The sequence below is a fragment of the Sinocyclocheilus grahami genome, unplaced genomic scaffold (assembly GCF_001515645.1).
Source record: "Sinocyclocheilus grahami isolate Dianchi unplaced genomic scaffold, SAMN03320097.WGS_v1.1 scaffold51.1, whole genome shotgun sequence".
NCBI lineage: Eukaryota > Metazoa > Chordata > Actinopteri > Cypriniformes > Cyprinidae > Sinocyclocheilus > Sinocyclocheilus grahami.
The window spans coordinates 495,764-511,024 of record NW_015505230.1 but is presented as its reverse complement, the minus strand read 5'-3'; the positions used below and the strand labels follow the sequence as shown (position 1 = coordinate 511,024).

Here is a 15,261-nt window from a genome sequence, read left to right as displayed (position 1 = left end):
ATATAGAAAAAAATATATATATATATATATATATATATATATATATATATATATATATATATATATATATATATATATATTTGCTTTAGCAAGCCCCGTATGAGATACTGACATCTCTATTTGGCATCTCAGTGTGCCAGTCCTGGAAAAGGCATTCAGACTTTGCCTGACGTAATTAATCTGGTGTGATGATGGACTTCATAATTTATCATAACTTCTGAGTCACACTGGCATACACAGAGGCATTAGTTAATGATTTGGCCAGCCCTGTGTTTTCATCTTGGGTTGCGGTTTTGGGCCGAGGGCCGGGTTTTGGTACGGGTATGTTGATGTTAGTTCAGGTTGCGAGGGGCTTCAGGTTTAAAATGAGAGATCCAATGAGTGCAGCTGTTTGTTTGTGCTTCTATGCACAACAACATTCAGATTAATGAATGCTTGATTATATATGTGTCTTGTATAAGTGGTAATTGGATTAAGCCATTATTCTGATTTATAAATCTGGGGATGGTACAAATCTTAATTTGTGACCCTGGAGCACAAAACCAGTCTTAAGTCGCTGGGGTATATTTCTAGCAATAGCCCAAAAAAACATTGTAAGGGTAAAAATGATCGATTTTTCGTTTATGCCAAAAATCATTAGGATATTAAGTAAATATCATGTTACATGAAGATATTTAGTACATTTCCTACCGCAGATATATCAAAACTTAATTTTTGATTAGTAATATGCATTGCTAAGAACTTAATTTGGACACATTTAAAGGTGATTTTCTCAATATTTAGATTTTTTTTACACCCTCAGATTCCAGATTTTCAAATATTTGTATCTCGGCCAAATATTGTCCGATCCTAACAAACCATACATTAATGGAAATCTTATTTATTCAGCTTTCAGATGATGTATAAATCTCAATTTAAAAAACATTACCCTTATGACTGGTTTTGTGGTCCAGGGTCACATTTAGTCTGATTAAATGAAGAATTTTTTTTTTTTTTTTTTGGATGGATCATTTAGATGAATCAGACCTTGGATATGTAAAAATACAAGAAATTAGATTGCAAAAAGATGGTTTAGAAACAAATTTCACAGGAAATATAACACTGAATTGAAGGTGAAATTCTGAAGTAAAAAAATAAAACTTTATTATTAATATTTCTTCTAAAAATTTAAATTATGTCATTTATTCACCCTGAAATTGTTCCATTCCTGTATAAATAACCATATAGTTGACAGTAGCCATTTACTTCCAAAGTATTTTTTTTTCCATACAATGGAAGTCAATGGCTACCATTGCTAACTATAGATTTATTTATTCTCATGCACTGCCACTAATTACTGTTCAGTTTTCTGTCAAAAATGTACAAGGGTGTCTTATTAACATTGGACTGTTTACATTTTACCTTGGTGATGTTAATGTTGTCATTTGCATATGCTGTCATCTGTTTACTATATGCAAATGAAGACAGACTCGCTGCCTGACAATCTGACAACTGTCTGCTTTTAAAACTCTTAAGACAGATGTCGCTCTTTGTCACTCTGAAATACAGAACATGAATAGTGAATAGTAAAACTGGGAAAGCAACAAGTATGTACCAGGAGCTTAATTTACCTTGAAAGGTAAAGGAATATATCCGCTAATGACATATTCACAGTTTTTTATGTTGAGCAAGTCGATGCCTGTTTTCTTTTTGAATGTTCATAAAGAAGCAACCCTGTGTCTTATCTCCTCTCAGCTTGTGTCTTTGAATTATCCGAAGACTGTAAGTTTAAGATGCTGTCGCCCAAAAGTGAGATGGAGCACACTTGACAAGTTGTGTGGGAAGATTAAATATTTTCCCTATACAGCTTTTGACACTGAATTTCGAAAATAAATAAATAAATAAAATAAAAAATCTGAATTTTGGTTCTAAGCACTTATATAGCAAAAATAGGAAGTAGACCTAGGGGCTAAAAACACAGCAGATTTATATATATATATAACTGTCATGCCCACAAGCATTTTATAAAAACTTGCAAAACTTTAATGGTGAATTTATAGGTTAAACCACCAAGGGAATTATATACATGATGATCCAAAAAACTTTTTGGAGTTCTAAGCCACTCTTAAAATGTATAAACTACAACTGAATAGTTTGGAGTCTGTGGGATGTTTTGAGAGAATCTCTTGCTCACTAAGGCTGCATTTATTATTAACTGTTTAAATGTTGTGGTCATTTTTAACCTGGAAAGGACTGTCTTTTTACTGAAAATGTCAGTTATGGTATTTAGTTATGTTATCGCATTGGTCTAAATACTGAATTGGACTTACTGACTTTTTTCTCACAGAGGGTATAACAACTTTTTTTTAACCACATTGTTACATTTTTTACCACCTTGTGCACTGCTGTTCCCAGTCAAAAATGATCAGCCTTTAGAAAAAAATAGCTTATACATTTCTTGTTATGCTATATTATCACCAAATATTGGATTCAGTTTGTATATGAACTTGCTTTGTTTCAATTAGTAGAGGTTCTGTATTTCGTTTTGGAATTGATTGATCGCAGGCCTCATTGAGCTGAGCTTATGCACCTCAGTTTTTGGGTGAATACTGCCAAAATATCCACAAATAATGCTTTTTTTTTTCACTGAAAAACTGAGGTGCGTAAGCTTAAGCACAACACAAGGGTTAAATAATACAGTAAAAATAGTATTTTATAAATAATACTTGTATGCATTAAATGAGTTAGAAATGGTAGTAACTACTTTTACATTGTTACAAAACATTTATATTTCAGGGGTGTTTTGGACTTTCTGTTTATTAAAGAAAAATGTGAAAACAAATATTATGGTTTGCACAAAAGTGTATATATATATATAAATAGATATATGGCAATTGAAACCATTATGTGTTTCCATCATGAACAATTTAATCGTACCCACAATGCTCTGCCTTTGAGCACCTTTAGCCAACGGCTCTTTCCACCACAGTGTTTTAACAAGCGCTGCTGGGGATTGATTCTACCTGCTGCCATCAGACAATACAACACCTTCTCCTCTTCCCATCCCGCTGTTCCTCCAGGTGATTCCCCAGTCAGGGTAACAACATTACACACAAACAGCTCTTTCTCACTCATGCGCTCAGTAGAAACACTAATGCACTCAGATGTGCACATTATACTTCAACTTCAGCTTTTACTCTGTTGGTCTACACTGTATATGTGCGTTTTGTGCATTTGGCATCAGTAAAATATCTCTATCTGTCTGTTTGTTTTGCTTGCTGAGTTCAGTATTCTCTGTGCGTTCACTTCGTCACCTCCAGATCCACAGGAGATGGTGAGTGTTGTTTATTTGTGCCTCTGTGTGAGGGAGTTTTGTTGTGGGACTTTAGTCCTTGGTTTTTAAGCCAAGGACAAGTGTCAGAAAGTGAGGGAAAGAGGTGCAAGCTGGCAGCTATGAGCAAAGCAAATAACAAACTCAGAGACCTGTTACAGCATCAATTTTAATCTTCTCTTGTTTCAACTTACTTGGACCACATTGACTTTCATTGTATGGACAACAAAAAACACTAAGAAAATTTTTCAAAATATCTTCTTTTGTGTTTCACAGAGGAAAGAAAGTCATTCCAAAGACAGCTTTGGAATGATGTGATGCTGAGTAATTCATGACAGATTTGTCATGATTTATGTGAACTGTCCCTTTAAGACAAAAGTGCCAGTGACTGTGTTGTGACTTGCTCGGCTGTCATAAATCCACCATTGCTCTCTAGTGCTTTTTTTTCCCTCAAACACAAGAACAGTGTCCTCAAGGTCCTGGAACAGTGTGATGCAGTTGTATTCACATAACCCATGGCCATCTGGCTCCACACCTCTGGGCCTACAGCTGCTCGTTCTCAGGATTTCCCTTCAAATGTATGATTAATATAAATCCACACTTTTTTCACATGTAAAGCAAACATCAACTGTTTGTTTATTTATTTATTTATTTATTATTATTATTATAATTTTTTTAAATGTATTATTTTTTTAGGTTTTTACTTGGTATATCTGGAATAATTATGCCACATTAATAAGCTTTGCATCCATAGTTAATTATAATAGAGACAACAATCTAAATGACATTTTAATTTAGGGTTTATTCTAATATGACACATTAATCAGATGTTAACATAAATGAAATACTTTTGAGATGATAAGCTCCTTCACAGACATATTGGCAACATATGTGCGGTATCTTTGAATAGCATCGACTGCCTTTCACCAAGTAATATATAACTCACCCAGAAATCCATCAGTATATTATGTGTGAATCTAATTGACTGGCACTGAGAGGCATTACTAGGTTTAATTGGCAAGCTGTGTAATACGACATATGTACACTGCGGTAGGAGTTCATCTGACCGGAGCTGGCAAGAGCAAGGCCACAACAACACTCCCCATATGTAGGAGACAGAAGGGCCCACCGTCCTTAAGCTAATGTTTACCGCTCTGCTGTAAAAGACACCATCCAGGGATGAGTAATTGACCTCACACACAGACGCAACATAAAGGCAGTCAATACGCTGTTGAAAACGATGCCATATGAATTTGAAATCTGCTGAAAAAAGGGGAAATTTTATTGCATATTTTGAAGTCACTCACAGAAAATTAGTTGTGTTCAAAATGAGTCTAAAATGCAAAATATTGAGCCTAATTAGGGGTCGTAAAGATCCACTTCCAAAAGTGCAAACATAGAATATTAAAAAAAAAAAGTAATTACTGTATAGAGTATATTCAATTTGTGAAATGAAAATATTAAATTAGAAAACATTTAAAATATAATGCAGTTTTGTGTTTTTTTTTTGTAATGTCAAGTCATAATTTTGTTGTAAAATAATACTGTAGTGATTACTATTTAATATTTTTTCATAGTGTGATTTTTGAAGAGTTGTATTAAAATGAAATATATAGGTACATATAGGTACTATCAGAGAGTTATAAAATGAATATTGATTTGTCAAAATATCAGACTTTTCTTTGATAAAAGTTCTAACACATTAAAAATATTTGCCAATGGGCAATAAAATGTAACCGATTGCTCATCATAATGAAATGTACATACACTAATATTACAGTACACTAAATTTAGTTGGCGACAGGATTGGCTCTATATTGCATGAATTTGGGCATTTTTCCCTCAGCAACTATAATCTAAATGGAATGAATTCTGAATTATTGAGTGTGCTATTTGTGCTTAGGCCCTGTTGATTGCTGGTTGTGGTTTATTTTATCTCTCTCGAGCTTAAAGACACCAAAACGTGACCTTTTATTTATGTTTTACATACAAATTATGACAGTTGGTAGAGACAAAAGGAAGAGGTGCTGTGAGTGATGCTTTGTAATGAATATCATGCATAACATGTCCATACTACCTGACAAATGTGGCTGAAGTAGTCTTGAGAATCATACCTGTCTCTTTGAGCTCTCGTAGGCTTTGGAAATGCATGGTGAGGGAAAAAGTCAAGATGTTGTAGTTATAGCATCCACCAGCAGGGGTTCACTAGGCCTGTTCGCAGTCCGCCAACATATATCATACCCTAAAACTATACTCTTTTTGTGGGAAAAAAATGGAGATAGTTTTTGAATGTATAACAGAATAGTAGGCAAGCTTTGGGACATACTAACATGTCATAAAATTGTGCTCTTTTACATCCACCATGTTTGTGGTTCTGAATTGAATCTTCCTCCAAAGCACGATGGGTTATGGGCAATATTAGCCATTTCACAGATCTTCGAAAATCTACTGGAAATAGTAAACCATCCAGGGATATTTGGTGCACTGTTTTCTATGCTTTGGGACACACTTATTCTAATCGCACATATTATTTATTATGCACACTGGGATGCAGGGTTTGGTTTCCCGATGTGTTTGTAAGCAGGGGATTTGAAGGCATGTCAGAAGCTTATTTTTTACATGTACGTTTTTGTTTTTTGATTAATGATATGTTGAATGAATGTTTTCATTTTCTAGTGTCTTTTCATTGGTCAAATTTACTGAGACACTTAGAGCACTTGATCTACAGCATTAGTTACTGTACACGGCCTGCAGACTGGACATAGGTCAATATAGTTAATTCAGACAGGACTACTTTCACCTGTAGATATTTCTTCAAGGCATTTTATAGTAGGAAAAAGAAAGTGTAATTCTTTTAAATCACTGACATGACCAATTCAGACAGGATTAAAATCACAGAGGAACTGTGGTAGTTATTACATTACCCCGCCTCCCCGTGTAAAACTAATCCTGTCCAAATAGGGCTATAGATATAATTGTTTCTACATTAGTTAATAGGCTTTCTTCCCTCCAAACAATCCTCAGTTGTGGCCAAACTACGTGACTGTTATAAATTGGGTGTATAGAGACAGTACCTTGAGTTTTGTGGAGGAAAATAAACTAGAATAAATTCGACTTGGGCAATTTAGTCTTGCCAATGCTGAGCTATGGAGGCATCTCACTATTTGTTAAGATGGGGAATTTTATGTGGACAGCCTTATAGGTTTTATGCTCCTCTCCCACATGTGAAATTGTTGCCGAATTGCTCTCGCTGTTCGAGACTGGGATAATTTCGTTTGACAACACCTGTTCTAGTGCAATGTATTATTTTTCAGTGGGAATGATCTTCTCTCCTCTAATATAAGAGAATGGCCCAATACCATCTATACAAAACACTACCCACAAACCCTTCAGAGAGTCTGGCCTCTGTGTATAACTGGTTTCTGTTTCACCGTTTCACAAAAACAAACTCTATGCTCTATACCAAATGCAGTGGTTTCATTTGACTATTAAAGGAATAGTTCACCCAGAAATTAAATTAGCTGAAAATGTACACACCCTCAGGCAATCCAAAATGTAAGAGTTTGTTCATCTGAACAGTTTTGGAGAAATGTATATCACTTGCTCACCAATGGATCCTCTGCAGTGAATGGGTGCCGTCAGAATGCGAGTCCAAACAGCTGATAAACCTTTGCTTCTAGCCAAAATATGTCCATTATCCATAAAAAAACTCTTCCTACAATGAAGCAGTCCATCCCTTGTTGTCCTGTCACCGGACATATGACTTTATCTTTTTGAACTCTTCATTTTAAATGAAAGTGTTTGAGATCATTGTCCAAGCAAGATGTTTTTTTTAGGTTTCCAGCAGACTGAGGCAGGTTCTCTTGCAGTGTTTTCCTATCTATTGCACCATCCACTCTTCCTTTTCTTCCTTTTAACAACATGCGTACTCTATGTTGATGAGAAAAACACAAAGCAATATGCTATTGCCAGCATACTTCACTGAAGGAACGGAGTTCTTTTGCACCACACATATCACTATGATTTTATTTTTCATTTTTTTCTTAAAAGCTATCTTGCTTCCATGCATACCCACAAAACCTGAAAATGGGTCATTATCAAAGCCTGTTCCCAAAAAGTAATTGAGACTGTGTAGGTTTTTTGGGGATAAAAAAAAAAAAGTGAATGGATTTTACTCAAGTAAAAGTGACATTTTTATCTGATGTCCACTTTAACAATGGACTACTTAATCACTTTTATTTAATCAACAGTCAAATAAAAAAAAAATTATAATTGCACACATCCTCAAATTTCAGTGCATCTCTAATGCAAAGACACCCATATGTTTTTAAATGTGGCTCAAGTGTCCAGGGCCATTATGTGCCATTTTGTCTGACTCCAGATGTCTTTTCTGCCTGCCTTCTTATTATACAGATCTGTTCCTGTAGTTGAGCAGTGCACTGGGGCTTTGCTCTCAGTTACTGAACTGTATGTAAATGTCAGGGCAGCTTTTCAAATACTATAAGAGATCTCAGTGTTTCAGGCTGCTCCCCATATTGCTGAACCAATTGACTATAGCGTTAAAGGTGTTGTCTGGTGGACGAAAGCCTGTTTTACATGAAGACTTGCATTTTTCTTTGAGCAGAAGAAGGATTTCATCATTAATTTTCTTTCCCAGAGTACTCTTCTGTTTGAATGGTTCTTCACCCTTTTATCTTTTGGCTGTTTCTTTCTTTTTTTTTTCTTCACATGAAGAATTTTATTAACGCTGGTTTCAGGCCTGCATGTTAGTGGACTAAAGAGTTTGATAAGCGGAGCCGTAAGGATCAGATTCAACTTTTTTTTTTATTAAGGGTGCAAAACATACAACATATGGTGAACACAAAACACAAAAACAGCAGTAGAGCAGCAATGATAATAACAGCAATGAAAATAAACAGCAATGCCAATCTGAATAATAGAAGCAGTATTTAAGTAGTACTAGCATGCATAATAATAATAATAATAATAATACTAAAGATGGTGATTATAACAATAATATATTGTGATGACGGCAACAGTAATATCAATAATAATAAAAGTAATAATAATAATAATAATGATGATGTAATAACAATAGTAATAATAATAATGTAATAATGACACATACCCAACACATACCACATCCTAGCTTCTGTGTCAGTGTTCATGTTTTTTTTGTTTTTTTTTTAACAGATTCGAAGTTTAACGATATGGTCGTTTATGGCTGCCCTTTTTTTCATCCTAAAATGATGTGTGACTGTTTGTAAACTAATGACTTTTTGTGCTTTAACATTCAATACATTCAAATGTTAACATTTTGACTCAAAATGTGCTCTACCATATGATTGATGTGCTTTCAGAGGGTTAATATATATTTTTGCCACACTTGTTATTGTAACTTATGAGAGAATCGATGAACTCTTCCCCCAAAATGATCGGTGCTCCTTCAAAAGGCTTTGAGTTGATATAGGTATGAATTCTTTCTTGGAGCATAAATAGATTGTAAGTTTATGAGTCTACTTTTTTTTCGCTCTAAGCATGAATTTCCTCTCTCCTTCCCATCTCTAATTTTCCTGGAGGAATTTGACTGACCTAGTTAGCACAGTTTCATGCACCTTAAGAATCTTATAAAGGATATGTACAGCGCTGTAGATAGAATCAGCATGATATGATTAAGTAATGATGAGATGAATTATTTGGGTGTCAAGGAGGAAGCCTGATGCATCATTTAATGGTGTTTAATGCTGAGATAAAGAGAAGATGTGAGAATTTGTGCATTTTAGGTTGTTTTAGGCTGATTTATTGAGCAGTTTATATGATGGGTAATATAATAATGGTTCTAATCAGATTTCATGTGGACTTTTGTGCTAAGAGTTGATTTGATGTGTCTTTTTTTACGCATGAAAAATAAAATTATTCCAAAATTAGTTTTTGCTGGCAAGGAATAAGTCCAACACAATTATATGTGGGTATATGAAATGTTTTTGAGAAGTTGACATGATTGTGGGTATGCTGTACTTCATCTAAAATTACTGAGTGCAGCTCTTGTGAACTACAATCATATTAATTGCTTCATTTGTCACAACATAGGGCTTAATAACAAATGCAATTAAGGCAAAAAGTAAAAAAAAAAGAAAAAAATGGTAATGGATGAAATTGTGACCAATGATCTGATATGCTATGTAATCTTATATATTAACCTAAGATATATTTAAAAAAAAATTGTGCATCAGCTACCAATACATTCATCATTCGCAGATGTTTTCAACCTTTTTAGGTTGGGAATCCTCATTCTCAGTGCATTATTTAACTTGATACGTTTATGTAGTAAATTAGATAAATAATGCATTTAAGTTTTACTAAATTGCATTGCACAATCTGAAATGATATGTAATAAATATGCTTTCAGAAGGTTAACAGGGTTTACAGTTTTGCAATTTAATTTAACAAGCCTTGTGCTCAAGGTTGTGAAAGCACAACATCTTAGAAAGAGAAATCAAAGCAATCAAAGATATTTTCTATTAACATTTTAGCTGCTAGTTATTTACTGATGCAAAATCATGGTAACAGGACTGACATTTTAGCCCCCTGAGAAAAAACGACAACTAAACAAGATAAACTAAAATGAATGAATAAATAAATTGACTTCAACTTTTTTTTTGTACAGGTGATTCTCATGCTGACCAAACTGTATGACTTCAATCTGGGCAGTGTCACAGAGAGCTCCTTATGGAGGTAAGAATACAGATACTTATTCAAGGCTTCAATCTTTATGTGTACATGCAATAGGGAAATGTATTACAAGCATGTTATGTAATATACCTTTGTGTCTGTTTGTTCTCAACTCGTTAAAGCTTTTAAGCAAGTAGATAGTCTATGGAGTTGCATTTGTTTAAGCAGTGTGACAGTACAAACACGTGCAGTGTTGTGAGTTTTAAATCAACTGTGTATTATTAGTCTGATGAAGCTACATTAGCTGATTAATGGCATGTCTATCGCTGATTGTCCTTATAACCTCTCCAGATATCCAGCACACAGCTCACTGATCTGAGTGGACATAACATATGTGTATTAGAGCTGCTTGAATGGAGCTGGTGCTGAAAATCTTAAAGGGGTAGTTAACCCAAAAATGAATAATTCCAAATCTGTATGCTTTTCTTTCTTCACACACACGCACGCACGCACGCACGCACACACACACACACACACAAAGGTCTTCTGAAGAATTTGTTTTGGATTTGGGTCTCATTGGCTTCAATAGTATGGATTAAAAATGCTATGGAAGACAATGTGACCCAAAACTGTATAGTTGCAAGAATTCTTAAAAATATCTTGTTTTGTCAAAATTCTATCATCATTTACTCATCCTCATGTCATTCCAAACCTGCATGCACTTCTTCTGTAAAACACAAAAGAAGATATTATGAGGAATGTTGGTTTCAGTTTTGGGTCCTAATGACCTCCATAAAATGGATTAAAAATACAATAAAAGTCAGTGGGATGTTCAAAATATAAAAAATATTATTGGCTTCCATAGTAAGGACAAAAAATTCAGTGGAAGTCATTGGGACCCAAAACTGTTACCAACATTCTTCATTATATCTTCTTTTGTGACAATTCTGTTATCATTATCTCACCCTTCATGTTGTTCCAAACCCCAGATTAATTTACAGTGATGAGTAAAATTTTTAACTTCCATTAATCTAAAGCTCTACTACCATCAAACAAATGGTGAAACTGGCCTCAGATCACCAGATCTGGCAGCTTCTACCAGCAGCAGATTGGAGTGGAGATGCTCAGCAGACTGTGTGGCCCTTTAGCTTGGAAAGATGGAGCTTCCATCGGAAATGCAATGGCCAAACACTCTGTAATATAACAGGACAGGAAAAGATCCAGCTGAGCTCATAACACAAATCTCTCGCAAAAAAACAACCCAAACAAACAAAAAAAAAAAATGGAAGACAATGTGACCCAAAACTGTATAGTTGCAAGAATTCTTAAAAATATCTTGTTTTGTCAAAATTCTATCATCATTTACTCATCCTCATGTCATTCCAAACCTGCATGCACTTCTTCTGTAAAACACAAAAGAAGATATTATGAGGAATGTTGGTTTCAGTTTTGGGTCCTAATGACCTCCATAAAATGGATTAAAAATACAATAAAAGTCAGTGGGATGTTCAAAATATAAAAAATATTATTGGCTTCCATAGTAAGGACAAAAAATTCAGTGGAAGTCATTGGGACCCAAAACTGTTACCAACATTCTTCATTATATCTTCTTTTGTGACAATTCTGTTATCATTATCTCACCCTTCATGTTGTTCCAAACCCCAGATTAATTTACAGTGATGAGTAAAATTTTTAACTTCCATTAATCTAAAGCTCTACTACCATCAAACAAATGGTGAAACTGGCCTCAGATCACCAGATCTGGCAGCTTCTACCAGCAGCAGATTGGAGTGGAGATGCTCAGCAGACTGTGTGGCCCTTTAGCTTGGAAAGATGGAGCTTCCATCGGAAATGCAATGGCCAAACACTCTGTAATATAACAGGACAGGAAAAGATCCAGCTGAGCTCATAACACAAATCTCTCGCAAAAAAACAACCCAAACAAACAAACAAAAAAAAAAACCCATCTGATATGTTCAACAATCTCGAACTCTCAGACAATGCTGTTCTGTTGACCCAGCATTTCAGTAATGAAGTTAGTGACCCTGCATAAAATATGCTGGTAACCAGAGGGTGATTTATCACATGGCAGCATGGAGTGTAGTTGCCTACCCAATCATTTTAGATGAACGGGAAATGATAATTAGATTTCTAGATGATGTCTGTCCTTTGTGTGATTCTGTGTGTGAGTTAGTGCTCTGCAGTGATGTCTGTCCTGTGTTTGTGTGTGTGTGTGTGTGTGTGTGTGTGTGTCTGCTCTGTATTCATCTATATATCTCATAATGAAAAAAATTGTTGTTTTCCCATGTAGACTAAGATTGAAACACATCTATGTCAAAACAGTACTGTTACATTTGTCTAAATATACAGTGAACTGTTTTCAAGTTTGGGTTGGTAAGATGTTTTAAAAAAATGAAAAATTTTATTCTGCCAGGGTACATTAAATTGCTGAAATAAAATTACAAATAAAATAAAATAATCAATAAATCAATAAATAAAACTGTTCTTTTGAAGTTTCTACTCATCAAAGAATTCTAAAAAACGATCACAGTTTCCACAAAAATAACAGCACAGTTGTTTTCATTATTAATAATAATAAGAAAAGTTTCTTGTTGAAAAAGCAGCTTTGCCATCACAGAAATAAATTGCCTTTAAAATGTTATTTAAACAGTTATTATATTAATATTTAACCATATTACAGTTATTGCTTTATTTTTATCAAATAAATGCAGCCTTGGTGAGCATAAAATGCTTCTTTCAAAAAAAATTTAACTCTTTTTTAAACAGTATATATTCTGGGTAACATAATCAGGTCTGTGAATTGCATCATCTTTAAATATTCTGAGGAGTTTGATGTGCTTTCTGCCTTATACGAGTTATTATGTAAGTCTACAGTATCTGTGCATAAGTACTGTACAGTGCAGTATACTGTAAGTGTAAAAGTATCTCATGGAAGTTATCAGGTCTAATGGATGGTAGTATAATAACCAAGGCCATATTAGAGGCCAGGTGCATCCTGGTGTTCCTTCAAGATATTTGCATATTTCAAGACCATTATTTCCCCCTCACCCGGGTAGATAAATTCAGGAGTGCTTTAATGAATGTAGACAAATGCCTTCTGTGGCAGATAATTAAACTTTCATGGGAAGTTATAAAGCAGCAAGACACTTCCTATATATTGTAGATACTGTAAGCATTTTTTGGAGTAGCATAGCATATGGTGTATAGTGAAACACTGTAAGTGTATGGTCAGCAAAGAAAGTGCTATTTCTGGAGAGTCTTTGTGTAATCATTAAATATCATTATGAAAATGTACCAGCCTCTAGTACCCTTAAATATTTACAAGCCATTTACAGAAACTGTTTGAACATATTCTTGTCAGGACAGCTAGATTGCCCTTGCTCTTTTAATATAAAAGTTGGTTATAATCTTTCACCTCAATACAAACAATGTCATGCTTTATGACCAGGCCCCATCGATTCGGAATTAAATACTATGTTTAGGGTGAGTAACATCAACAGGTATTCAGTATTTAGCAACGTGATTCACCCAAATGAATGGCAATCATAGCAGATCATTCTTAAAGTTATAGCAGCAATTAAAGCTTGTGAAATAATGTTTTGGTGCAAGAAATATTGACTAATATTGGAAGTGAACTAATTAAGTAGAACAAATTGTCTTCAAAGCAGGATATTTGAAGTGGCATCATGCTTTTAGTGTATTAATTAAAGATCTCAGAGCAATACGAGCAAAACTCTAAATAGTCCATAGTCAAACTTCGATGGGGGAAAAAACACTTTTGTGCTGTAATACAGCTTCAGGCTAGAATTTTGAAGGAGAAGCGGGCAAAAAAAAATGGAGAAGCTTTTTATAAAAAAAAGTTCCAAGTGTTTTTAAAGATGTAAGAATAGCACTGCAGTTCTCTTGCATTATCAAACTGCAAGTCAAATGAGGTTTGTACAACTTTAACATCCAAAAACATCATTTTTTATTTTTAAGGTTGTACATTTGATTACACACTTTTAAATTGCTAGTAGATATTTTGATTCTCTGATGTACGTGTCTTTGCGTCATTTGTGTGTGAGTTGGCGAGACATTGCTCTTCTAAAATAGATTTGAAATGACAGTTCTTCCCCGTAAAAACATGTTTAAAAAATGTCAGGTCTCAACCGAACACAAGTTTCACATTAGCGCACAGATGAACGTATGAATATTTTATCAAACTCACCACATCTTCACCGCAGCCTATTTTCAAATGCTGTCAATATTCAACACTTCATTTAACGGGAAACGTAAACAACAGGTTGTTGGATATCTTTCCATTCTCTCTCTTTCTTTATCACACCGTGCGTATAAGTGCAGATACCGCTAGGCTAAAACTACTGAACGAAAAGTGCTTCTCATTTCAATAACAGCTTTCAATGGGATCTTTCTGATCTGTAATGAGGCGTTTCTGGGCTTCTGAAGGTCAGCTGTTTCTGGGCTGTTTCTGGGCTTTTTCTGGGCTTCTGAAGGTCGTCACATTATTCTGGCACAAAAAGTGCCTCAGTTCTTGTAACTGACAGTCTTAAAACACTTATAATGGCATAATCATGGTAACTGCTTTGATTTATTTCAAATCTCTCAGAATAGTCACAAAAACTTCATGCACTTGGAATTTATCATTTTAGTTGAAATATTGCTGCTTATTGTCCTTAAGTGGTCTCAAGGCCATGGCCTGAGCTCAATTTCTGGTCAGGACATGTGGTTCAGTAGGTGTCTTTTGGTGTGGCTACATCGCAGTACAAGCGCTTGAGCAAGACACTTAACCCCAGGTTACTCCAGAGGGGCTGACTGTGTCAACGATCCACATTGCGTCATGATCTATAGCAGCAGTGGCGAACTCCGGTCCTGAAGAGCCGCAGCCCTGCAGAGTACAGCTCCAACCCTAATTAAAACTCACCTGCCTGTAGCTTTCTAGTAACCCTTCAGACCTTGATTAGCCTGTTCAGGTGTGTTTGATTAGGGTTGATGCAAAACTCTGCAGGGCTGCGGCTCTCCAGGGCCGACGTTCGCCACCCCTGATCTATAGAGTGAAGCATCAACTACATTGTTACTGCCATTGGTGCATCTCCTGTAGTTCTGTAACACTTATAATGGCATAATCATGGTAACTGCTTTGATTTATTTCAAATCTCTCAGAATAGTCACAAAAACTTCATGCACTTGGAATTTATCATTTTAGTTGAAATATTGCTGCTTATTGTCCTTAAGTGGTCTCAGGGCCATGGCCTGAGCTC

At 35.0% G+C, this 15,261-nt stretch overlaps 1 protein-coding gene across 1 annotated transcript in view; it reads left to right on the top strand.

Annotated features, from left to right (window-relative positions):
- LOC107583214 (VPS10 domain-containing receptor SorCS1-like) overlaps positions 1 to 15,261 on the top strand; it is a 166,639-nt gene that overhangs the window by 79,700 nt on the left and 71,678 nt on the right. Inside the window, exon 2 of the mRNA XM_016269365.1 lies at positions 9,978 to 10,045. Within this exon, the coding sequence (XP_016124851.1) occupies positions 9,978 to 10,045 (68 nt within the window). The remainder of the gene's footprint in view (positions 1 to 9,977; positions 10,046 to 15,261) is intronic.